The sequence below is a fragment of the Halichoerus grypus genome, chromosome 9 (genome assembly GCF_964656455.1).
Source record: "Halichoerus grypus chromosome 9, mHalGry1.hap1.1, whole genome shotgun sequence".
Classification (NCBI taxonomy): domain Eukaryota; kingdom Metazoa; phylum Chordata; class Mammalia; order Carnivora; family Phocidae; genus Halichoerus; species Halichoerus grypus.
The window spans coordinates 33,660,538-33,686,884 of NC_135720.1; the positions used below are offsets into that span (position 1 = coordinate 33,660,538).

The 26,347-nt window shown below is 40.9% G+C and overlaps 1 protein-coding gene across 5 annotated transcripts in view; it reads left to right on the forward strand.

Annotated features, from left to right (window-relative positions):
* ARHGAP18 (Rho GTPase activating protein 18) overlaps window positions 1-26,347 on the forward strand; it is a 192,431-nt gene that overhangs the window by 59,390 nt on the left and 106,694 nt on the right. For 3 of the 5 annotated variants that reach the window (XM_036120853.2, XM_036120857.2, XM_078054752.1), the window contains exon 1: window positions 8,790-8,993. The exons of the other annotated variants lie outside the window; for them this stretch is intronic. In XM_036120853.2, coding sequence (XP_035976746.1) covers window positions 8,881-8,993 — 113 coding nt within the window. In that variant the 5' untranslated portion in view covers window positions 8,790-8,880. Of the gene's footprint in view, window positions 1-8,789; window positions 8,994-26,347 lie in introns of those variants that run through there. 5 annotated transcript variants of the gene reach the window in all.

A 26,347-nucleotide genomic window follows, 5' to 3' on the forward strand; every position in this document is an offset into this window, starting at 1 on the left:
TGTTCTTTGGGCTTTGGTAACAAACCAGCTAGCCAAATTATTAAATAGAATGAAGACAAACAAACTCCTGGAAACTCTCAGAAAATATTTCAGGAACACAGTTTGGAGCTAGGATCTAATGTAAGGAGATCATTCTCAATTAGAGTGAGGTATGGGGCATTGGGGTGAAAATGGTTCTCCATTTTTTGTGGACGCATATTGAGAATGTATTGAAACTTAAGGACTCTAGCTCAAAAATATCAGTATAAACAATTATTCTCAAAATTTTGGATATGATTTACTTCTTTCACTAGAAATTTATTCTTTCACAGAGAAATTTCCAATGAAGTAAGTACATTGTAAACAATGAAGCAAATATAGTATACCCAATGAAATAAGTATATTATACAAAAATTTTGCAGAGATTGAATATTTTCATGATACTGGATTTCCATTTATTGTAAAACAAGTCAAGTTAATAGAGTTTTGGGAAATAAAAGTGTTGCCACCATGTGAAATAGTCTGGTTCATTTCAAAAATGTTAAAGTCTGTGTCTTAGTATTGAGGGAATATGGTATAATATTTTTTAAAACCAGGAACCGTGACTCACTTATTTGAAAAAATATTAATGTTTATTTCCAAGGAACAAAATGGTCAAACAAGAAACAACGTAAGTTCTTCCCAACATAATTTTAATGAAAAGCTGTTTTTCCAGAAAGTAATATGCATATTTTCTTTTATGTATAATTTACTTTTATTTCATTTTGAAATTCCTGAAAATGCTGATTCCCAGAGGTATGTAGTAGTAGTTGCAGAGAAAGTTAGAATTCATATAACTTGCTAGACACCAGCCTATGTTAAGGCAGGTCTATCTAGAACCTTCTAAGGCCCTGAGTTGAATTCATGTTAGAAAGTTAAGGACTATTACTCTCCCATTCATCCGAGTAGAGGCAAACTTGAAAAAGGGCTCTCCTGAGATTTTTGCATGTAGCCAAACTGAGAAGTGGTAGATCCTCTCTACACCAGCATTCATTTATGGCATTCAAAAATTTGTCTAGTATTTCAGTTTCTGATCTCTGCTAGCATGATGGCTGTTTGTCTAAAACAACTCTGCTTATTCTGCATCTTTAAAAATGAAAAGATTTACTCATCCAACTGGCCAGCTATAATTATCATTAAATAAGCCTAACTCCCTGATTAAATACCTCTTTGAAATTATTTTGAGGGTTATTCTTTTCTCTTAAAACTAAAACTTCTCCAGAAAATAGAATTGGACATATGTCAACTAGGAAACTAGGGAAGCTCTGTGTAATCAAAAGCATACTGATGTTTTTCTATTATTGCTTCACACCCCTTTCTAAAAAGATAGTGCTTAAGGCCCAAACTCTTATCATGATGAGAACCTGCATACTTCTAGAGTAGTTGCTTTTGCCATTAGGTGCTCACTTGCAACAACATGTGAATCTAATTTCTATCATGACATTTGAATCTAATTTCTTCATCGGAGAAGCAAAACCCAGGGGGTGTTGCTGAACATTTTAGATGCTCCATCTGTAAGTAGGTACCAGGGTTTTTTTCCCCCCCCAGTAAAATTATGCTTCATCATTCTTGAAGTCCTTTCTAGCCTTCACAATTTCCCAAGGGGCTCACAAAATAGAAAATCTTCTTTGGTTACTTATCTCTGTGCAGTTTTATCAAGTATTTTGGTCAAGGAAAATAGAGTAGTTCCTGGAGTAGTTACACTAAAACATTAGAAGACCCACCTTCATTATGGAGTGCATAACTGCCATTTTTTCCCCCAGTATGCTTCTATTTCCTCATTTCTCTCCAAGCCACAAATCAACTGAGCCCTTTCCTCAGACACTCAGCTTCATTAAGTCTTCCCCAGTCACTGGCTTCTTTTACATTATGAGAAAAATAAGTGTTCTTCATAATCTACTTGTATTAAGGCAAGTCTGGGTATTGATACAATTCCAGATGTTTCAAACTGAGCCTTTATTCGTAATCCAAATACTACCTTTCCAGAACATACCTCCCTCCAGAGAATACACTTCAGTGTTCCCGACTTCATACTTTCAGTTGGAAGTGTATGCAGCATGGGTCTTACTGTATTCAGCAATGAAGAGAAAAACCAAAGGAAAAGTTAGGTTCATTGCACCTTCTTTTCTTGGCTAATTTCCAGGTTAGGCTAGTTTTGATAAGAGGTAGATTATGAAGCTAAATGAAGTTCTTAGAGTCCTGTTCTTTCAGGTCTCCCTCCACAAACCTGTATCTAACAAATTCTGTAAGCTTCAGGTCTATAAACCTAAATCTGTCTTTGCCTAATATTAAAAAAAAAAAAAAGATGTTTATAATCATAATGACCATAGTATGTTTCTTTCATTTCTATCAGTAATAAATAATTTTAGGTAAGATGGTATAGTAATGATGATCTCCAGTAGTTTGCGTACTAAGCCATGCTCCCCCAGTAATTTGACATAAAAAAGAAATTTCAGAGTGCTAGAAAAGAAAATATTGTTTGTGCCTGTCTGAATGTAAATTTCCGTTAACATTGCATTTACATCACTATTCTATTTGGTTAAACAGTTTAGATTTGCTGTAGCTTATTTTTACCTCATTAATTATTCATGTGGGTTTTTTCATAAACAAAAGAGAGTCAGGACGGCTGTAACCTTTACAGTGTTGAAGAGTGAGCTCAGGCTCAGTGGTTATATACACCCTGGTTTACATGTCCTGGTTCTGGGACACACTAGCGTGTGACCTCACGTTCCTTATCTCTAAAGTGGGCATAATTATAATATATCTTTCAGTTTTTGAGACGATTAAATGAGACTGTGTATGCCATGTCTAGCAAAGAATAAGCACTCAGACATTAGCTATTATTATTTATTGGTCATAAACTCTTTAACTGAGAGAGAGATCTTGTCTAGATGTTTACGGAGAAGCCTAAATTAGCCTCTGGCAATAGCAGTTACAAATTATCCCAGGCATGGCTAGTATTTTCTCCCTGGAGGAGCAGTTAAGAAAGTAACTTTGAAAACAGAGAAAGTTTTAAAGCTGTCCGGAGAGAGGCATAAGGCTTTTTTCCCCCTTATTGTTCCAGACGCAGAATTAGTAAAAATGAATGCAATTTCCAAGGAAGTAGGTTTAGATTCTGTATATGCAGTGATTTTCAGTAACAGTTCCCCAGTACAGAATTGGTTTGCTTGCAAGCTCACAAGAACTATTCACACAAAGGCTTGATAAAACGTCAGGCAGGTAAGATTGGAACACTTTCTTTTTTTTTTTTTTTTTTTTTAAAGATTTTATTTATTTATTTGAGACAGAGAGAATGAGAGAGAGAGCACATGAGAGGGGGGAGGGTCAGAGGGAGAAGCAGACTCCCCGCTGAGCAGGGAGTCTGATGCGGGACTCGATCCAGGGACTCCAGGATCATGACCTGAGCCGAAGGCAGTCGCTTAACCAACTGAGCCTCCCAGGCGCCCTGGAACACTTTCTTAATTAGTCCGTGCTACCGTGTAAATCCAGTTTTTATCACTTGTATAAAACTTTAACTTCACAGTTGATTACTTTATTCAAGTTCTTATTAGCGTAAATTGAGTTTTACTTTGCCAATTGAAAGGTCAGTTTTCACATGGCCTGTGTCTGTTTATAGGCTTTCAATAATCTGACAAGGTTTGAGTGTACACATTCTCCTTGGTTAATTCCATTTAAAGCAAAAGAAACTGATTGAGAAAAATTTGGTAAATATGTTGATTCTATTTCAACTTTAATTCCATACTACTAAAAACGCTCCTAAATCAAAATATGAAAAACAGTTAGTAAACCCTTTGATATTACAAGCACTGAATATAATAATTTTTTTTTCATTATTTTTGAACATGATTGTCAAATTGTCAGAGGCTACAGTACTATCTCCACCCTATTTTTAACAATCTATTTGGGTAGAAAAATCACAGCTGCTTTTTTCCTCCCTATGCCATCTAGTATGTCCCATTTATTTATTTTAATTTTTAAAAAAGATTTTATTTATTTATTTGACAGAGACACAGTGAGAGAAGGAACACAAGCAGGGGGAGTGGGAGAGGGAGAAACAGGCTTCCTGTGGAGCAGGGAACCCGATGCGGGGCTCATCCCAGGACCCTGGGATCATGACCTGAGCCGAAGACACATGCTTAACGACTGAGCCACCCAGGCGCCCCTATTATGTCCCATTTAAAGAGAATGAATGAAATGAATGTTTAAACTGTCTTGCTGTTATTAATTACTTGGTAAGATGTTTCATAACAGGAAAGTGTTTGGCATGCAATCAATAGCCTGGAATATTAACATCTTCAAGGACATTAGGTTTTCAGGGTTTGTTTAAAGTGATTGCGGAAGGGAGTAAAATAGTATTTTTTTTTTTTCCGTAAAATCTGCTTCTAGTGGGAAGGGTGATGGGGCATAAGGGAGGACTCTAGTTAAAACTTAGAAGGGTTTAAGGTGTGAAATAAGAACAACATTTTCAAGGGAGCATATTGATAGTGAGATTTGCTTCTGTGATGGTCATAAGAAAATTCTGAAAATCATTTTTTATCTACTTGAGCCTGTATTTAAGACAGTGTGCAGGGTGGGTGTCTGGGTGGCTCAGTCGTTAAGCATCTGCCTTCGGCTCAGGTCATGATCCCAGGGTCCTGGGATCGAGTCCTGCATCGGGCTCCCTGCTCGGCAAGAAGCCTGCTTCTCCCTCTCCCACTCCCCCTGCTTGTGTTCCTGCTCTCGCTGTCTCTCTCTCTGTCAAATAAATAAATAAAATCTTAAAAAAAAAAAAGTGTGCACCATGGCATGGTGTGTGTGTGTGTGTGCGTGCACGCACGCGCGCACGCAATCCTAGCACTGTCTGCCTATGACAAGCAAAATCCTCAGACCAGTAACGACAGGGCTTAGTGAGAGGAAAAAAAGAGCCAAGAGGACTTCCATGTACCTGGCAGTTAATAGGATTCAATCTTATGTACTAAACTATGTAAATCAACTTGTGCCACATTTTCTGCCTCACAAAAATTTAAAAAGCCACGGTTATTAGGAACCCAAATATTATTCTGAACTTACAAAATAGTTATATGTTAATGTGTGTATTGTGATTTATTTGTAATTTAAAAAGTGAAGAGAGTGTAATTAGGCAAAGATACAACTTAATCATCATTTTGGTTAAAATTGGGCAAAGATACTATCATGAATTGTTTTGTGAGAGACGGCAGTGCTCATGACTGTCAGTGGGTATGTGACAGCTTGATGATATAGCAAAGGAAGAAGGGAAAATAGAAAAATGAAGGAAGAAGGTAAAAAGGAGATCCAGGGAATTAAGGGCAAGGAAAACAGAGAAGAAAAGCATTTCTGAAAGAATGTATGGCCTACCACCAATAATTGTAGAAGGTGGTGATTCCTCTATTTTTACATTTGAGAGCAGATGCATAAAAAAAGAAGGGTGACTGTGAGGGGCATTAATCATTATCATATATTTTATGTTCTATTTTATATACATAAGGTCATTAAAAAGATAAAACTCATATATTCCAACTGACTAAACTTTCACCTCTCTTCCTGTAGTTTTCATTTTGCCTGAACTCTTGAATATTTCATCATAGGTTCACACTGTTTAGTATTACCAATCAACTGTTTAATATTACCATTTTTTTAACTAGGCTCCACACTCAGTGTGGAACCCAACACGGGACTTGAACTTATGACCCTGAGATTGAGACCTGAGCTGAGATCAAGAGTTGGATGCTTAACTGACTCAGGCACCCAGGTGCCTCAATATTACCAATTTTGACTAAAAATTTAGTAATCTTTTTTTAAAAAAATATTTGAGAGAGTGAGAGCAAGCGAGCATCAGGGGAGGGGCAGAGGGAGAGGGTGAGAGAGAGAGAGAGAATTCCAAGCAGACTCCCCGCTGAGTGTGGAGCGCCATGCGGGGCTTGATCCCACAACCCTGAGACCATGGTCTGAGCTGAAACCAAAAGTCAGATGCTCAACTAGTCAACCGACTGAGCCACCCAGGTGCCCCAGTAATCTTCTTAAGGACACATGAAATTTAGTTTTTTATTCAGTCAACATTCATTAGAGGCCCACTATGTGGAAAGATTCAGTTAGGTGTGGAAGGAAAAGAAAGGAATGACGGTGGGACCAGACGGAATGGTGTCTGGCAGATGAGATGGGAAGGTGTGTGTGTGTGGGTAAGGTAGCAAGAATGTTCAGTGGTCCACTCAGAAAGTTTGGAACTGGTTCTTTCTGTTAGCCATGCGGAGCCAGTGAAAGTTTTTTTTTTTTTTTTTTAATATTTTATTTATTTATTTGACAGAGAGATAGAAAGCACAAGCAGGCAGAGAGGCAGGCAGAGGGAGAGGGAGAAGCAGACTCCCCACTGAGCAGGGAGCCCGACGTGGGGCTTGATCCCAGAACCCTGGGATCACGACCTGAGCCGAAGGCAGACGCTCAACCGACTGAGCCACCCAGGCACCCCCGCCAGTGAAAGTTTTTAAGCAAGGACAGACACCATCAGGGCTGTGCTTGGATGTGATAATACAGCTGAGCTTGAACAACTGGGGGTGGGTGGCGGTTAGGGGCACTGATCCACACCCTCACCTTTGCAGTCAGAAACTCGCGTATAACTTTGACTCCTCTAAAACTTAACTACTACCAGCCTGCTGTTGACTGGAAGCCTTGTCAATAACATAGTTGATTACCACATATTTTATGTTCTATGTATTATATACTATATTCTTACAATAAAGTAAGCCAGGGAGAATAAAATTAAGAAAATCATAAGGAAGGGCACCTGGGTGGCTCAGTTGGTTAAGCATCCGACTCTTGGTTTCAGCTCAGGCTGTGATCTCAGGGTCATGAGATTGAGCCCCGTGTTGGGCTCTGTGCTGAGTGTGGAGCCTGCTTAAGATTGTCTCTTTTCTTCTCTCTCTCTGCTCCTCACCCATGCTCTTGCTCACTCTCACTCTTGCTCGCTTGCTCTCTAAAAAAAAAAATTAAAAATTAAAAAATTAAAATCCTAAGGAAGAGCCAACTATACCTTGAATTAAAAAGACTAAAAAAATCATAAAGAAGAGGAAATACATTTATTGTACTGTATTTATTGAAAAGAATCCACTTATAGGTGGACTTCTGCAGTTCAAATCCGTGTTGTTCAAGGGTCAACTGTAATGTGCAAAATAATTTATTTTTTATTTTTTTAAAGATTTTATTTATTTATTCATGAGAGACAGAGACAGAGAGAGGCAGAGGGAGAAGCAGGCTCCCAAGGAGCAGGGAGCCCGATGCGGGACTTGATCCCAGGACCCTGGATCATGACCTGAGCCAAAGGCAGACGCTTAACCATCTGAGCCACCCAGGCACCCATGTGCAAAATAATTTAGAAGAGAAGGCAAAGAAGGAGCTAAAAGGGCTGTTGTAATATTGGAACTAAGACTTAACTATAAGGGCCTGAAAGGGACTCAGGCAATGGAGACAGAGTGGGAGGGATGCAGAAATGCTCTCTCTTTTTTCTTTTCCTTTTTTTGGAAGACTTCTGTAAGTGAGAATTCACTGTAGAAAGGGAAGAGAAGGTTTAAAACATTTTTAAAATACTTTAAGAGTGTGTAAGTACAAATAAAGTACTTATTTCTCATGATTTTAAGTAATGAAAAAAGTGTAAACAGAATGTTTATGGAATGATGAAGTTGAGAACTTGCTTATGAGGAATTTTAGATACACTGACTAATAGATCATCAAGATCAACAACAACAGACCAATTCAGATATGGGGTATATAGAAGAGAGTAGACTTTTTTGGGGGGGGGAGAGAAAGAACAGAAACATCTCTTTTATGTTTCATAACTTTTGAGCTTGTTTCCTAATCTACAAGGTAAAGAACAGCATGCTCGTTAAAAAAAAAAAAAAAAAAGGAATTTAGAGTTCTGTTCAAATGCAGCTTCTGGCACAGAACAAATGCATTCTCTTAGCCAAGAGAACTTACCCTGACCCCTCAGCTTTATTTTTCTTAGGTGATAATGAGGCCTATCTTGTAGGGTGTGTGTGTGTGTGTGTGAGAGAGAGAGAGAGAGAGAGAGAGAGAGAAATAATTGAAATGAATGGAAGGGATAATACACGTGAATCACATGTCACAGAGGGCCTGGCATATGGTAGGTGCTCAACAAATGGTAAGCACTTCTGGTATTCTCAGCAATAACATTTAACAGAGCATTGGTAGATGTTTCTAGTACTGAAGGGTGTATTGACAAAACCAAGAGGTAAATTTGGCATGGGCTTTTTATGTGAAAGATGACATTCCAGGATAGACAATGGTCCCATGAGGACATTTTAAACCAGAAACAGAGGTAAAGCTTTTCTTCTTACCTGTATTGCACACTTTTGCTCCAGGTTCATTGGTTTTTGCTTTGGTTAATTTTAACACTGAACATGAAGGGGTTAAGAAATGCCCTTACTCATGTTACATGAAGTAGCAGAAATTATCAGATGGAAACAGGAATTGGGAAGGGGGGGGGAAGCTCTGTAGTAACTCATTGTTTTCTGACAAAGACGGCTAGTACTTCCATCGATGAGCAGAGGCCACAACCCGGCAGTTTAATCGGAATAACTCAGGGGTGGGGGCAATTCAATACCCCCCGCCCCCCACCCTTCCTTAACTAAAGCCGCTCGGACTGGAATTGCCCGGGGTTGAAACAATACTCTGAGTCACAGCTCTTCTCATTGGAGAGCCAGCCAGCCCTTCCCGGGCGAGGCCCCGCCCCTCGCGTGCGCGTCACCGGCCTCGGGAGGAGGAGCGGCCAATGCTAATGAGCGGCGCTGCCCGGAGGAACTTCATTCCCCTTCTCTGGGTCAGGATCGCAGAAATTATGCCCCTTCTGTCACCATGAACTGGCTCTCCAGTTCCCAGGGAGTTGTCCTCACTGCCTACCACCCCAGCGGCAAGGACCGGGCCGTGGGGGGGAACCATGGCAAGGGAGGGGAGGAAGCCACCGCAAGGTAAGCCCGAGAGCAAAAAAAAAACCTCTCACCTGCTCCAGGAAAAAAGTGACAGGGAAGTTGGCGCGGGGAGAACGGACCGGCATCGCCCGTCGAACCTAACGTCCTGCCGCCGCCGAAGTGTTTGGCAGGGGTTTTGTGCACTTTGCGTCTCCTCTGGTCCAAGCCTGAAATAGCGCCTATGATTGCTGGGGAAGATGAATAGGAGGAAGGAGCTGGGGATATGCCTACCAGGCTTGCTGCTTAGCAGGTGCATTTGCAAATGTTGAAAGATCAAATGACTATGTTTGAAACACTTCCTATGAGATGGAATTCTTGAATGGGCTCAAGGCACAGCCGCTGGAACTGCTAGTTGGGGAAGTGTGCCAACAAGTAAGGAGGCTGTTCACTGTACAATCTGTTGTTAGAGTGTGGGGTTCCCAGCCCCCCCCTCGCTGAAAGCAAACTTCTTAGGCAAAAAGCCCAAGACACTGGCCTGCGGCAGTGTGTTTCACATTCCTTTGTGTATGTGTGGGCATGGGGTAGAGCTTTCGAAAAGGAGTTTTTTATCAGGAGGTAGTATGCTGGGGCCAGAGTGAAATGTGGTTAAGTTAAATCACTTTATAGGCAGAGAGGGCAAGTGTTCTATAGGCCACTGAAGCACAAAGAGTACCTTTTTTTCTCTGTGTACTTTGTTCTGATTTTTCAAGAGCTTTTTTTTTTTTCTTCTTTCCCTTAATGACCTTCTTCCTAGCCGTACATTTTTACCTCCAGTCTTAGATATAAATCGTAAATATTGGCTTAGAAGCTTGCAGAAAGCAAATGCTTAAACTAGTAGTGTAGCATAACCTACCTTAGCTTTCGGTAAGCGTATTTCCTCCTTGATGTTTAATGTGATAATAAAACCTTCTTTGTTCTTATATGACTTATGCTGAAATAATGCCTTCTTTCATTTGTCTTAAAATCCTCAAATGTGGGGGAGGGGAATAAAAACCAAAGGAATGGCTGTAGTACTCTGTTAGATTCTCAGGCTGACCAGAACTTTTCCTCACATAGCTGCCACACTATGTATTCTGTTGAAAGAATTAATTTCCAGAGATAAAAGGGAATTGCTACTTGTGCTTTAGATGTGTTACCATTTTATTTTCTGTCACTTTAAGTATTTTGCGTCATTAAGCGTTTTCATTTTTTATGTGGTTTGCCAATGTATTAGTAACCTTTTAGCTGTAAGCAGCCTGTAACCCCAGCCTCATGTCATCCCTAACGTGGAGTCCACATCAGAGTCAAAATTGCCAGAATGACACAAACCTAGTACATTCTCCAGGGACTTGACTTTGGAGTGGCCTGGGGATCTGAGCTGAATTTTGGATCTTGATTGTGAGAGTGGAAAGAACCTTAGGGACATAGAGTCCAATCCTCGCATTTTCCCTTTAAGTCCTCAAACCCCGGCAATTATTAGGGTGTTGCAAGGCCTGTGGATCTAGGCCTTTGCCAAGGGACTGCATATTCAGTTCTGGAGGCTTTATTCTGTATTTGCAGTTTTGCAGCCTGTTGGTGGTGGCCTGTACTTGAGTGGGTTGAGAGAACAAAAGAGAGGACAGATTACTCTCAGTCTATGCTAAAGCAGAATCAAGAGGTGCTAAGGCAGCAGGGTAGCAGCTGAGTTGTGAATGCTCCCCCTGGGGCCTCAGCACCAGTTCTGTTCCCACCTGCTTCCCCTGCTGGCTGCCATATTGCTTGTCCACACTGGCCCCAAATTCTCACCACTGAATTAGAGCCCTAAGGACTTTTTTTTTTCTTTTTTAGTAGGCACCATCCATGCCCAATGTGGGGCTTGAACTCATGACCCTGAAACTCTACTGACTGAGCCGGCCAGGCACCCTGGGACAGTTCTTTATATTGACTGGAGAAGATGGGAGCCCTGGTTTGAGGGCTGGGAGGAAAGGCAGGAAGGAGGGAGAAGGGACAGTCTCTAGGGCTTTTATCATTAAGTATGGAATAATTTAGCTTAGTGTTATTTTGGGAGGCACCCTCTTTAGCCTGGAAGGGTTGAGATATCACAAGTGGAGGGGGAGGGGGTTGGATGGAGGCAGGGAGGGATTCGAGGATGGGATGGTGTCAGGAGTGACCCCCTAAAGTTGGGGGAGCCGGGCACACAGGGCTTTCACTCTGATCTGATTGGTCACCTGCTGCTTTAAGTACTGGGAAGCTGCTCTGAGGTACAAGGTTGATGGTTGATGCCTCTTTTAAAAAGCTCTTCAAATGCAAACCAAACCAAAACAAACAAAACTCAAAAAGAGGCCAAGTTAGACTCTGTTCTCTCCCACCCATTTAACAGTTGGTGGAGGGAGCATGGGAGTCTGAACTTCGCTTACTGCAAGATTATGTCTTTTCCAAATAATAGGCACTTTGAACTATTTAATCAAATGTTTAGTTCAATAAGAACTCATATATGTCATTTGAAAAGTATAAAGATCTATGTATATGATTTAGGGTATTTATAGAACGTGTTTGATTTTTAACTTTGCCTAACCAAGTCCTTTTTTACTTTTATTTGGTCTTTGGAGAAGCTGGGGTAGTAGGGAATTAATATTTTTGTAAGTAATCTGTTAGTCTAAAATTCCTTCCATTCCATTCCATTCCATTATCCCTCTTTATCAGGACACATTCACTGGATGACTGATTAAGGAATTCCTCCTCCTCCTGGTTAGAGTCTCTCAAATATTTACAGAATCCTGTTTTCAGTTTTTTGTCCTATTTCTTCCTTAAAACATTAGGATTTGAAGAAATATGTTAACATTAGTTGTTCTGACTGACTTATACACAGATATTTCCAAAGGAAACCACTTTTTATGACTAGCTATATTTATGAGTATTTACTTGTTAATTTTCAAGCAGGTTTCTTACTGTTTGCTTTAGCAAAGCAGTTTTTCAAAGAATACTGCATTTTGTCTATTTTTACTATTCTCCTTTGACTTTTTTTTTTTTTTAAGATTTTATTTATTTATTTGACAGAGTGAGAGCACAAGCTGGGAGGCAGAGGGAGAGGGAGAAGCAGGCTCCCTGCTGAGCAGGGAGCCCGATACGGGGCTTGATCCCAGGACCCCAGGATCATGACCTGAGCTGAAGGCAGCTGCTTAACTGACTGAGCCACTCAGGCGCCCCCTCCTTTGACTTTTTAAGAAGAACTTACTTGCTTTATATCTGTTTTTGTCAATATCTGATAAATATTAATGTCAAATGATATTTTCTTATTGAAACTCTTAACTCTAGTTGACATTTGAGGTATTTTTATGTCTTCCATGAACAAATATATAGCATTCATTGTGTAAGGTCTTGTTTTGTTGGCCCCATTTGCAGACCATTGGAACTGGGCAAGCAGGACCAAGGGGCAGTGTGTCATGGTGACCTAGGCTCTGAAACCCTGGGCTCGGGGCCAACCTGCCTGGGTTCATATCCCAACTCTCCCACTCATTAGCAGTGGAACCCTGGAGGGGTTCTTTAACTCTCTACTTGTAAACTGAACTTAATAGTACTCGCTTCATTGGGAGGACCAAGTGGGTGGTTCCGTGTAAAGCCCACAGGACAGTGTCTGCTTTTTAGCTAGCTGCTACTCTCTTTAACATTAGGTAAAGTAACTATGGAGCTTTGCAGCATACGAAGCATTCTTCCTCCTTTCAGGAGCATTTTCGTAAATACCATTTTGTCATGTGTTCAGAAACATGGGCGTGATTTATATGCTTAACTAAAATTGGCATAACTGAAAATTAACCGTAAGGTAAAAGTTCAGGCCTCTGGCATTCGAAAGACCTTGGAAATGTCCTTTTGATCTGTAGCCACATTGAGAATTTGAACTAGTGACCGCTGCTGGGGCACTGATGGGCTGCACTGAGGTCTGTAAACCCTGACTTATGGCAAGATGGAATGTGGGTGGGTCTTCTTTTGGCAGCTGGACTCCTTGCTGTCCCAAACTTCCTTCCTCCTCCTTTAAGAACTACTGCCCAGTGTGCCAGATGGAAGAGGGTGGCCATCTTCATATGCTTTGTTTAATTCCAGACTTTTTCAAATCCTACCCATTTCTTGGTTCTGTAAAATTATGTCGTAAGCATAACCATTTGGTCACTCAGTCATTCCACATATAATTACTAAGCACTTACTGTGTGTCAGGCAGTTGTCCAAGAGCTGGGGCTGTATTGGGGGAAAAAACAGACAAACACCTGCATGTGGGGGTAAAGGGGAGGCACAGAGTAGAAAGTGAAGGCCTGAGTAGGTGAGCCTTGCAGATATCTGGGGACAAGAGTTAGGAGAAGAGCTTTCAAGGTAGAGCCTGGTAGAGAGTATGGAAGCCATGAGCTGAGAGTAAGCCCTATAGCAAGCCCCCAGAGATGCAAAGAGCCTTGCTGGGCTGGAATGGTTGGGAGTAAGTGGCTTAGAGGAGGAGAAAACTAGACCAGGCAGGTAGTTCAATCTGGTGGTTTTATAGCCCACTTGAGGAATTTAATTTTTGCACAAAGTGAAATGGGAAGCCAGCGTTTGGGGAGGATAGTGAACAGTGGAGGAACAGAGCATGTTTTGGTTTCAAAGAGTGTCTCTGTCTGTTGTGTAGATTGTAGACTGTAGAAGTAGGCACACGACTCAGGAGGGTAAGGTGATGGTGGTTTGGCCAACGTTTCAGTTGTTTGGGTGGTGGGGCTGGTGGGTGGTGAAATATTCTGAAGGTAGAGCTTTTTGGATGTCCTGATGGTTTTGGTATATGAGCCAATGGGAATAAAGATTGTTGCAAGGTTTGGCCTATGCAACTCCATTTTATTTAGATGGGGAAGGATTTCAGAGTGAAAGGAGGATGGGCTGGGTAAGATCTGAAGCTCAATTTTGGACCTACAACTTGGAAATGTCTTTTTCAAAGAAGCATTCAGGGAAGGACATGGTTGTCTTTCTTGATGAGTTCAGAGTTTTTCCATGAGAACACACATTAAAAAAATTATGTACTATATATCATGAATAGAGTTTTTTTCCTTTTGAATTTGTGTTTTATCTGAAATTATGTTTATTTTTTTGGTAAAGAAAAGGATGGTCAAGAGTTTTTATAATGCAGTTATGTAGTAAGTGAAATAACATTTCTTATTATTTTTTCCCACTTTAGCTTTTAAGGCATTCCAAATGCATTTTTAACCTATCCATATGGATAACTGCTTCTAGATCAATCTAGTCATCTATTTCATGACATAAGAGTACTTTCTCAAAACTTCTTTACTGTGAAGTTTAGAAGCCTTATCCAATTTTCTCTTGAATCATTAAAAGACACACCCAATACTCCAACTGAGCAGGTCTTACCTGTAGAGTTACGGGATATTTGCCTTTTAACTGCCCTCATCTGTAAAGTTTGTGATTTCTGTGGGCCTGTTTAAAGTGATCTTCATGGAACTTATATTAGCTTTATGCCTTTCAAATGTGAGGATTTTTAAATCTCAAGAACTGCTCCCCCAACCACTCGCAAAACAAGAAACAAAACAAAAACAAAAAAACCCAAACCCTGCCAAAAACCTTTTATTATCCATGGTACACTTACTTCACTGTCCACCTGCACTGTCTCTTCTTGTCTCTCTTTTCTAAGTGGGACTTGTGCTTAATTGAAGGTTTATGTTCTTGGGGCGCCTGAGTGTCTCAGTTGGTAAAGTGACCGACTCTTGATTTTGGCTCAGGTCATGAACTCAGAGAGTCCTAGGATCAAACCCTGCATCAGGCTCTGCACTCAGCGGGAAGTCTGCTTGTTCCTCTCCCTCTTGCTCTCTCTCTCAATAAATAAAATCTTCTGCCTTCTCTCTCTTCTCTCTCCTGCCTTTTCTTCATTCAGCTCTGCCCAAGGGTCCTGAGAAGGCTTTCCACTTGTCACCCTAGTGGTGTCCCTGGGAGAGAGCTTGTAACTGCAGAAACTTGAGGCCTCCAGGCTGTTGCCTGGTGGTGATGGTGGTGGGTGGGGGTGGGCTGGGGGGAGGTCAACAGCATGTTCTCCATGCTTGGTTTGGGGAAGGTGCACTAGATTAGGTGTGATGCAGTCCTCTCCTGAACTCTCCCCTCTAGAGGATTTCTGACCCAAATCCTTCATTTCAAACAAATACTCTGAGAAGAAATTGCTGTAAAGTTTTAGTGGGTATTGATATTTAATGACGTCTTTGCTCTTTTGATAAGAGATAAAGTCTCCCTACTTGAGGGGAGTGGGGATGGATAAAGGTGTTGGGAGTGAATTAGGGTAGATGGAGCAGAAGGGATGATGTCTGGATAATTCAGAGGACACATTCTTTTGATTGCTATGTTTGTTGCTGTGACCCAGCCAAGTTTATCCCATTTTTGCAAGAAGTAAACAGAAACCATGGAGACTGGTGTGGCCAGTTTACTACATCTGGAGTCTCTTCCAAACTCAAGTGCAGTAAGTATCTGAATTTCTGTGCCGAAAGAGAGTGTGAAATGTCATCTCCTTTATGCATGCTGTTTGGTGGCTGCTTTGGCAGAGAACCCTTCAGTGTCTTTAGGGAAAATGAGGTTTATTGCAGGCAACTGGGTCCTGGGGAGAGGAGGCATTGCCTGTCTTTTTCCCTCACTGACGGGTCATGTGGCAAGTCTGCTCTCTCTCTCTGTGGACACTCTTTTATTCTTTCTGTCTGCTGGCTTTATAATCTCATCATTTTAAGCTTGAGCTCAGCTCATAATGGATGCCCCAGGCTTGTTGCCCTCTATCAACTTGTATCTCATAGCAAACTGACCCATCTCTCCGTTTCCTAATTTCAAAGTTTTGAAAGGGGATCCAATTGCCCAGTTAATCTTCTTGAGCTGCCCCAGGAAGCCTGTGATTCTTATGATTTGACCACTCGGGGTCTTTCTAGTGAGGCAGATTCTGTGGGTAGGGCAGATCCTCAGAAGGGATGTGGCATCTTTGCTAAGTTGTTGGGTTGAGTACCTCCTACCTTTATCTGTTTCCTCATCTATGAAATGGGTGTAATAATGCTCTGTCTTCTTCACAAGGTTAATTATAAAGATCAAATATGTGGCTTTTAAGAGTTTTCAAAAAATAGATGAGGAGTATTACTATAAATCCTTTCAAAACAATATCTTAAATTTTCCCTAGACATTTTACTTAATTAGAACTGTCATACTGAACTTTTTGGTCTAAGTTAAGTAACGTTTGTAAGTTCCTTGAGGTTGGAGACCTTTCCTTTTTTTTTTTTTTTGTCTCTTACACCTAGGCCTTAGCAAAGTGCCTCAGGCAGGTAATAAAAGTTTTAATGAATGAATGAGTGTGAGAGCGAATAAGGTGCAGTGATAACACACAGAGACTTTGGAGCTACACCGTATGGGTCGGAATCCTGGCTCTGTCTAATAGCTGTGAGACCTTGGGCAAGTTGTTAAATGTCATAGGTCCTCAGTGTTTTTCTTTTCCTTTTTCAAAGAGGAGAAAAAAATAACTAACTCAAGAGTTGTTAGGAGGATTGAATGAGTTAAAATATGTGATGTACTTAGAAGAGTGCTTCATTAAAAGCACAACAATTTTTATATGATGATGTAGGGCAGTCAAATTACCTGTTGGTGAATTAATTTGGAAATACTCTTAGAAAGCATTTTTGAGATTGATCTGTAAATGACTTGGGGAAAATAATGTTTGCTTTAATAGACAGTATGACTTATTGATTTTAAAAATGTGGGAAAAATAAAAATAATTGTGGAATAAGTTATGAAAATATCTCAGATTATATTTTAATAACTACTAAGAATACAAAAAATATCTTAAGGATTTAAAGGTACTGACCCCTTGTTGGGCTCAGTTTTTTACAGTTTGGTCAGATGTACATTTCTAAATCATTTGTTGCTCTTAAATGCTTTTAAATATGTGAAATCATCTCACGTAGAGCAAGGAAGACTCATTTGCTTGTGTTGCTCAAAGAGCAAATTGACTTCACATTATTTGAATACTTACAGGTAAATGTACTGGTATGTTACTGTTAACTAAAGCAAAGTATTTGAGGAAAGAATACTTCTTACTTTTTTCCCCCTTAACATATATGTATGTGCTTTATGAACAACTGTTGATTTCATAACCAAGCAGTGAAGGGGGCACCTGGGTGGTGCAGTCGGATAAGCGTCTGACTCTTGGTGTCAGCTCTGGTCATGATCTCAGGGTCATGAGATCCAGCCTGGCGTTGGACTCCATGCTCAGCACGGAGTCTGATTGAGTTTCTCTCTCCATCTTCTTCTGCCCCTCTCCACCACATGCTCGTTAGCTCTCTCTCTCTCCAGTAAGTAAATAAATCTTAAAAAAAAAAAAAAAAGGAAGTGATGTTTCATGGAGCAGATCTCTGGAGGGTATGATAATCCGTAGCACAGATCTGGGGGGATCCCCCTGAGTCCCGAGCCCCATCCCCTTTCCCATTTAGCGCACAAATTTGAAAACCGTACTGCTGATTTTTCTCTTCATCTGTGTTATACCTAATAAATTTACTTTAAATGCCTACTGGGCCCTGGGCTCTAGGCCAGAAACTCTGTCCTTTTCAGCAATTCTCAAATCCCTCCCTGCACCTGCATTTCAAATTGGTAAAAACTCTGCAGCTCTGCTTACAAAAGGCTCACAAGAGCACGTGGTTTTGCCTCCAGCTCTAAGAGACTGGGGACTTTTGGTGGAAGTAGAGGTACTAGAGGAAGAAATGAGGGGGTGAACCGGCGGGAGGGGAGAGATGGATACAGAAGCTGTTTTCCGTGGGAAAACGATAGCATAAATTATGTCTAAATTCCGTAGGTATGCAAATTCTCCAATTGCGCCATTTTATAGTTTAGTAGATTTCTTTTCACTAGCCACACAACTCAACACGCTATTTATTTGTAGCATTGTTGCTATGGGGAAAATGTGTTCAGAGCTCCCAGTAACAGGTTCCCAAATACATTTTTCAAACTCAAATAAAATCTTCAACAAAGTTGGAGGTTATTGCTCCATGTTTCCTTGGTGCCTCTCAGGACCTTCATGAATTGAGAAGTGAGAGTTGTTTTTTTTTGTTTTGTTTTGTTTTGTTTTGTTTTGTTTTCCTGCTTGTAGTTTTGCCTTATTCTAGTACCGTGTGCGTTGCGAGGCCCACAGGAGCTCTGCGCATGCCCTCAACGAAGACTTTCCCTGTCTCCTACACATGTGCCTGTCTTCCATTAGGGATTATTCACTTGTTTCCATTTGTCCTTTATTTTGGAAGAGTTAGGAAGGTGGAAATTGATGTATGTTCTTGCGATCCTAGTTGAATCAGGTGAGAAGAAAATGTGATTAAGTGGGAAATGGTTTAACATTGTGCTTTTATGAAATTGGAGGGGTGCTTGGGTGGCTCAGTCGTTCAGCGTCTGCCTTCGGCTCAGGTCATGATCCCAGCGTCCTGGGATCGAGCCCCGCAACGGGCTCCCTGCTCAGCAAGGAAGCCTGCTTCTCCCTCTCCCACTCCCCCTGCTTGTGTTCCCTCTCTCGCTGTGTCTCTCTCTATCAAATAAATAAAATCTTAAAAAAAGAAAAAAAGAAATTGGAATCGCGTGGGAGGATATGGCGTCTCATTAACAAGTATGTTTGGGTTTGGGCGGTTGGGCTGTAGAGATCTGGTTTATCTCTGAATGCTACTGTCTGTCAGATGTCATCCATATTCTGAGGAAAATCATAGGAATGATATTGATAAGCAGCATAAAATTGAAATCTTACCTAGAAAGATTCAGGTAACTTAGAAAGGTATTAGGATATGTTAATATGGAATATCTATCTTAAATTTTAAATTATTTAAAAACTTTTAATAGGTATCTTAACTAAGCTGTGAAGGTCTTTTTTTGGGTGTAAATGATAAGCCTAGAATAAAATAAATGTAAGAATTCCTGCTCTGAGGGAGCTTCTGATATAATTCAAATGGATTCTAAAATAATTTTTTTCAGTATCGTATTTAGGAAGTCCTGGCATGAGGTATAAAACTTTAAAATAATTTATTGTTGAATAATTGAGATTTGGTTTGAGTAAGAAAAGGTAAGCTGGCAACTGAAAGTTGAAAGGAACTTTGGCTATTTATAGGTGGTCTAGAAACATGTAACTTGATCAACTTATTCTATAATTAATGTTTTTACTAGAGTTACTAAGTGTGTGTCTGTTATTTCTCTCTGATCCAAATAATACGGTCAAAGGTGTGGCCCATCATCTGATAGAAGTTATTTGGGTCAAGGTAAAAGTAAATTTATATAGTGTTCTATGTTTTGAAACCAATCACTGTTAATTTTTAAAATTTATTATTGAAAATGAGTATGTGTGTGTATATATATATATATATATATTAGTATTTGCAGACGAAAATTATTTTGAATTATAACTTTTTTTTTTAAGATTTTATTTATTTATTTGACAGAGACACAGTGAGGGAGGGAACACAAGCAGGGGGAAGTGGGAGAGGGAGAAGCAGGCTTCCTGAGGAGCAGGGAGCCCGATACGGGGCTCGATCTCAGGACCCCGGGATCATGACCTGAGCCGAAGGCAGACGCTTAATGACTGAGCCACCCAGGCGCCCCTTGAATTATAACAGTTTGAGTCATTCTGTACTATAGCATAATCACACAGTGTTACCACACTGGATGTATTTAGGTAATTATGTAAGTGTGTTAATCCTTTGCTCTGCATTTTTTAGGTAAGGTTTGTATACTTAAGACTCAATAGAAGGGGGTGCCTGGGTGGCTGAGTTGGTTAAGCATCCAACTCTTGATTTTGGCTCAGGTCATGATCTCAGGGTTGTAGGATTGAGCCCCGCATTGGGCTCTGCCCTCCGCTCAGAGTCTGCTTGTTCCTCTCTTTCTGCTCTCCCCCTGCTCAATAAATAAATACATAAATAAAATCTTAAAAAAAAAAAAAGAATAGAGGTTTGGCAGGTTATATAATAAATGAATGAATTGGATGACTGGAAAGTGCAGGCCTCAGAGAAATGTGCGTTTTGGTAGAAAATTTAACTAGAATTAAAAAAATACTGAGCCCCCCCCATAATCCTGCCTGTAGGTTGGATCTGACTTAAGCACCACTGGTTTGTGACCTCTATCCTAAAGGTCAAGGTGGTGGTTTCAGTTATCTGTTGCTCTGTAATATGCCACCTCAAAATTTAGTGGCTTAAAATAAATTTAATAGGCATTTTAAGTCTATCAAGCAGGGTGGGCTGAGGGTGGAGGTCACCAGAGGCTTCTTCACTTACAGGTTTGGTACCCGGGCTGGTGGGTCATTTTCTTTGCGTGCATCTTCCCCGTATGACTAGCCTGGGCCACCTCTCCTGGCAGGGCTAGCAGGATTATCTGACCTCCTACACTCTTGCTGGCTTACCCAGAGTTAGCCTTCCAAGAAATGAAGGGGGAACCTGCCAGGCTTCTTAGGGCCTAGTCTCAGAAATTACTCAGTGCCACATGGCCATGTTCTATTGGCCAATTAGTCCTAGGCCACTCTGATTCAAGAGCATGGAGGAATACGCTTCACCTCTTGGTGGGGGACTGGCTTGCACCCAGGGAGGCCATCTTTGGCAATAAACCACTCCGTTATCATTCCAGTCTCTCTGTGTCAGGCCCTCCCTGCCTTTTTTGTCCTATTGCCTACTACTCTTATACAGAAGTCTTTGTCCCCTGGAGCTTGACTTTTTAAAATTCTCCACTAGTATATACATATTCTATGTGTATTTATCCCTCTGCCTTGCTTTGTTAGGTAAGTTTATTTTAGAGAATTTTGTTGTATTCATAGACTGTGAATGCCGTAAATGGGGACTTAATTTTTCTTACAGTAAGAACTAGATGGATTCAGTGCCCTCTATGTGATAGGAATTCAACTATATTTGTGAACTGACTGATACTTGATATTTTGGAAGGGTTAGATTTTATTGTGTGCAGAACAATTTATTATATAGCCTTTTCTTCTTTCCATCAAAAAAAAAAGCTCGATTCTCAAAAATATGATTTTCAAAAAAGGATCTAAATTTAGATTTGATTTTAGGCACAAGTGAATTTGAATTTGAGAAGAATGTAGTGCTGAGAAATGAGCTACTCCTTATAAAGAACGTGTTCTCTCTCTTCTATAGCTCCAGAGTTGCCAAAGGCCCTTGTTTGTTTACATCTAAAGGTATTTTCTCCAAGGGGCTGTTGGGCTCAGATGTAGTGTTTTGGAGTACATAATATTTTTGAGATCACATCGTACATATGGAAAACCTCCCAGAGGCTCTATAGAAATTAATTGCTAGTGTTGGAGCCACTTGTTTTTTCTACTGCCAGTACGTTAGTTACATTTGGCTGTCCAATAACTCCTAACATTGAGCCTTAACATAACCAAACAGCATCACTGTAGGATTTCCTTTCCTGTTTAGAAACTTTTGCTTTACTAATGTATTGCTAAACATGTATATATACATTTTTGGCCTCTTGCCACACTTTCTTCAAAGCAAGGAGGAAGGTAAGTGGCCAGGACACCCTCTGAACTCAGGGGGTGGAGTGTGTTTCTCTTAAGGAAAAAATTTTTTGAAACAGTACTTTAAGATTAGAAGATGTTTCTATATCTTTAAAAATTCTTTGTATCTCCCAGTTAGGGCTGCTGCTGTTTTGGGGAGAACCTATTGCATACATTCAAATTACTGGTCTACAGAAATGATGGCGATGGTTTATTTGTCAGATCACTGAATTCCTAAGATTTGAGGGTCATTTGGAGAAATACATTTTCACCAGTTTTGCCGTCTCTACATGATGGATTGAAATTGTATCATCTCCATTTTTCAGACGAAAGAAAGCCTAATCCCTTTTCAGCTTACTTTGCAGCTTGAAACTTGAAAGCAGAGTCTGTGTTAGGTGTCCTTAAGACGAAAAGCCCATTCTAATAGCTTTTTATACATTTCAGTAGAGACTAATACTTTGTTAATCTGCTTAAAGCAAAATTTCTTCAATAAATAAGTCAAAGCGTTAGCTCTCTGTTCCTGAAATTGTGTCTGAAATACTGACACTAGGTGTTCCATTTAGAAAGGGTTTGTGGAGGGGTGCCTGCGTGGCTCAGTTGGTTGGGCGTCCGACTCTTGACTTAAGCTCAGATCCTGGTCTCAGGGTTGTGGGATTGAGCCGGGAGGGATTCTCTCCCTCCCTCTGCCCCTCCCGCCCCACTCATGTTCTCTCTCTCAATAAATGAATAAATAAATAAAACCTTAAAAAAATAAAAAGGGTTTGTGGTGGTAGTATTTTGGTGTAAGCCACGTTTGCTATAGAATGTCTTGTAGCATATAATATCTTAGCATGTACTATGAATTCCTAAAAAACTTGTAGCAAGAAGCATATTCCAAGTTTATTTGACCTAGAAGTTCTTTCTCTTTTGCACAACACTTATTACCAGTGTTCTAGGGAACACAGTTTGTGAAATTTCAAAATATTGGTATCTCTTTATATGTGGAAAAATGTTAAAAATTGCATATTTTGGAATTAGTAATATAGAATTTTTTTTTTTTTTTAAGTAGGCTCTACATCCAGCGTGGAGTCCTATGCAAGGCTTGAACTCATGACCCTGAGATCAAGAGTCTGACGCTTAACCAGCTGAGCCACCCAGGCATCTCTGGAACTAGTCATGTATTTTGGGCTTTTTTGTAGGAGGGGAGAAGGAGGAGGAGGTTGGTTTAAATCACCCTTCTTCTGCTGGCCACAGTTCATTTTGCCAACACAGCCATACCCTGCAGAATCTCTCCTTGGTGAACACGTTTCCATAGTAAGAAGGTTTCTTGTTTTTTAAATACCCAAGCTTCACAGAACACAAGTTTTTATTTTATTTTTTTTTATTTTTTTATTTTTTATTTTTTTTAAAGATTTTATTTATTTATTTGACAGAGAGAGATACAGCAAGAGAGGGAACACAAGCAGGGGGAGTGGGAGAGGGAGAAGCAGTCTTCCCGCGGAGCAGGGAGCCCGATGCGGGCTCGATCCCAGGACCCTGGGATCATGACCTGAGCCGAAGGCAGATGCTTAATGACTGAGCCACCCAGGCGCCCCCACAAGTTTTTAAATACAACATTTTTTAGTGTATGTGTTGATACGGAAAATTTATATGAATGCCTCCAAACCCAATATGTCATTTTAAACACAAATGTTTGGAGAAATATCTCAAGTTACATTTGTAGTATGATGTGGTCATCTTGAAAAACATACCCAGTGTCACTGAAGAGGGTATGTGCCATATCACTGCCTAGAAACAGCACTTAAATCTTACTAATCATTTGTTCTTCATTGAACAGCCTTCTAAGCATTTTCCGTTTAACATGATGGGTTGTTAATTATGTATTGGAGTTTTACTGTGTGTTACATTTTAGAAAACTGATTGAGGGTCTTGGATGGACCTTCATATGTTGCTTTTTCCATTCAAAATAATAGGACAAACTTAGTGTTTCCTTGCAGAACATTGGTTTTCTTCAGGTAAGGATTACTACTACCATTGAGTTAGAGAGGCTATCTTAATTCATTGACTCCTCATAACGACCCAAGCAGTAGGTGGTTTTAGCTCCAGTTGACACGTGATAAAGGCATGGAGTGGTAAAGTAACTTACTTCAGGTCCTGTAGCTGGTACTGGGCGGGGGTGGGGGGGATGGGGGGCAGATTTGGACCTGGGCAGGCTGCTGTCCGTGTGTTCACCACTTGGCCATTCATAGAAATTACTTGTCTCCAACTTTTGTAAACTGAATGTGGTTTCTAGAAGTATATACAGAGGAAGTTAAATTCCAGTAGAACACCAGATTAGTAGTTTGTGTGCCTGTTTATAGTAAAAACTCTTTTTCATTTTGGTACTGAGATAAGGTTATGCCAATCTAGATTCAAAGTAATTCACTGGTAATAAAATAGGCACTTTGGGAGATCATTTTAACTACTTTCAGGCCCTAAGATACCCTTTACTGCAATGAAGGACTAAATAGTTTTACTAAATTCTTCCATTTAGTAAATAATTTTGTGTGGCCTTGAGGTGTCTCCTGGCATTTTGTGGTCAGCTATTCATGTAACTGGGGCAAATTAAATCACAGAGGAAAAGAGAAACAGATATTTATTGAGTACTGTATGTGCAAAGCCCTTTAAAATGGAATTTGTTTAATCCTCACAAGGTGAGAATTATTATCCTTTTCTTAAAAAAGGCAGCTCATGTATATGGACTAACTAGTCTCAGATCACACAGTTTGTACACAGAGTAATTCCAATGTGAAGCCTGCTCATTGTCTTTCTACTGAGAGGCATAGAGTAAGTGCTGTTCTCATTTTTCTCCCTTAAGGCATGTGTGTCTGAATGACCATGAGGCCTCCGTGGGAAAGATGTCTTCCATGGCAGGCCTTGATCTGGGTCTTTTAAAACAGCAGTCTGGGCATGCCAGGGATGTGGTAGGGGCCACAGGGGCTCATGGGGGAAGGGAAGGTTCCTGTAGATAGGGTAGAGGAGAAAGCCCTGGATGGGGGGAGGGGGTGGTTCTTTTTTCTGTCCATCAGCGGGCATTTATAAACTTGAAACTGTCTTCAGATGCATTGAGAAATCTCCCAGAAGCAGCGTGACCCCACAGCACCAAGGTATGCCTTTTTTTTTCTTTCTATTTATTTATTTATTTATTAATTAATTAGAGAGCGAGCGAGAGAGAAACAGCATGAGAGGGGAGAGGGTCAGAGGGAGAAGCAGGCTCCCCGCTGAGCTGGGAGCCTGATGTGGGACTCGATCCCAGGACCCTGGGATCACGACCTGAGCTGAAGGCAGTCGCTTAACCAGCTGAGCCACCCAGGCGCCCTCAAGGTATGCCTTTTTAAAACACCACCACCACCACCACTGTCTTTGCCATTAGGTGGTTGTAATTTTTTTTTTTAAGATTTTTTATTTATTTATTTGAGAGAGAGCGAGAGAGTGTGCACAGAGGGAGAGGCGGAAGCAGGCTCAGCAAGGAGCCAGATGTGGGGCTTGATTCCAGGACCCCGAGATCATGACCTGAGCCTAAGGCAAATGCTTAACTGACTGAGCCTCCCAAGCGCCCCTAGGTGGTTGTATTTCTCTATAAAAGATGAATAATCAATTTTTCCTTAGCCTTGAAATAGGACAGTAAGACCGCTGTGAGTCCATGTTGTCTGTAGGTCTTCTCCAACCATCTAGATGGTCTTAGGACCCTTTCTCTTGCGTGAGAAATTTCCACTGAAATCCAAATGAGCATTCTCGTTAGCTGTGAAAGTGTGGAATTCTCACAGTTGCTAAGAAACAATTCAAGGCATTCAAATACTTCAAGGGGCTCCAAGGACATTAAAGCCTTGACCTACCACAGACTCAAAATAAAATGTCCTATTTGGTGTCTCAAAAGCACTTTTGATTCAATTACTGAAGATATTTAAGAAGGTGGTGAGTGAGGGTTGGCTGGCTGGGGAGCATATACTTGTAACTATCTTTTAGCCATGGATATTTTTCATAGCAAATAGGTTTTCTTAGCTTATAACTATTAGCCAAATGATCACCTCCCCACAGTCCTCTCTGGAGCTTCTCATTTGTAGGCAAAGTAATTTGAAACTTCTAAGAAAGCTGAAGGTTTGGGACTGCCTTATTCTTGGTCCTAAACCTAGACCTGTTTTATAAATAGCTGATTTCCAGGCCAAGGTGTCCCTGCATGACATGTTCCCATAAATGTCCCGCTGCCACAAATTGCTAATCTTAGCAAAAACAGAATTCTGTGTCCACTCAAAGTGCTCCCGCTTTCCTGGGATGCCATCCTTGTGTCGCTTTACCAGGGAGAGTTCTTTGGGGGATGTCTGCCTGCTTTTCTATTTGTCTACTGTCGTTCTGTGCCTTTTTAAGCTCCTTGACATCATATCCTTTCTCTGCACCCAGGCAAATGGTTTGCATGGGGCGGTCTTACCTAACTGTCCAGTGTGCAGATCGCGTGCAGGAAGGACAGAGAGGGGAAGGAAGATGTGAATTGTGTGCTGCTGAGGAGCCCAAGTATGATGGAGTGGTCTTGAGAAGGGGGCCGACTGAGGCAAGCTTAGCCCCCTGGATAACCTGCCTCCCTGGGGAGAAGGAAGGAAGGAAGCATGCGTTTTGTAAAGAGTAAAACATTTCATGATGTAAAAACAAAATTGACAAAAAAGCCTCCTGTGAGGCCAGTGGGCCCAGTGGTCTCAGTCTAGGGAAGAGGGGTGGGCCTGGGCTTCAGGGTCAAAAACAAGCAAGTAGGCAGAGCCTAGAAGAGGAGAGCAGTTGTGGAAGTGAGGGACAGTGGCCCCTGTCACCTTAGAGAGTGTCAGGTAGTGTCAGCACTGAGGCTGTGCCTGGAGCCCCCAAGGCAATGGAGGTGAGCTGCAGGGGCGGCCAAGGACCCAGGAAGACCGCG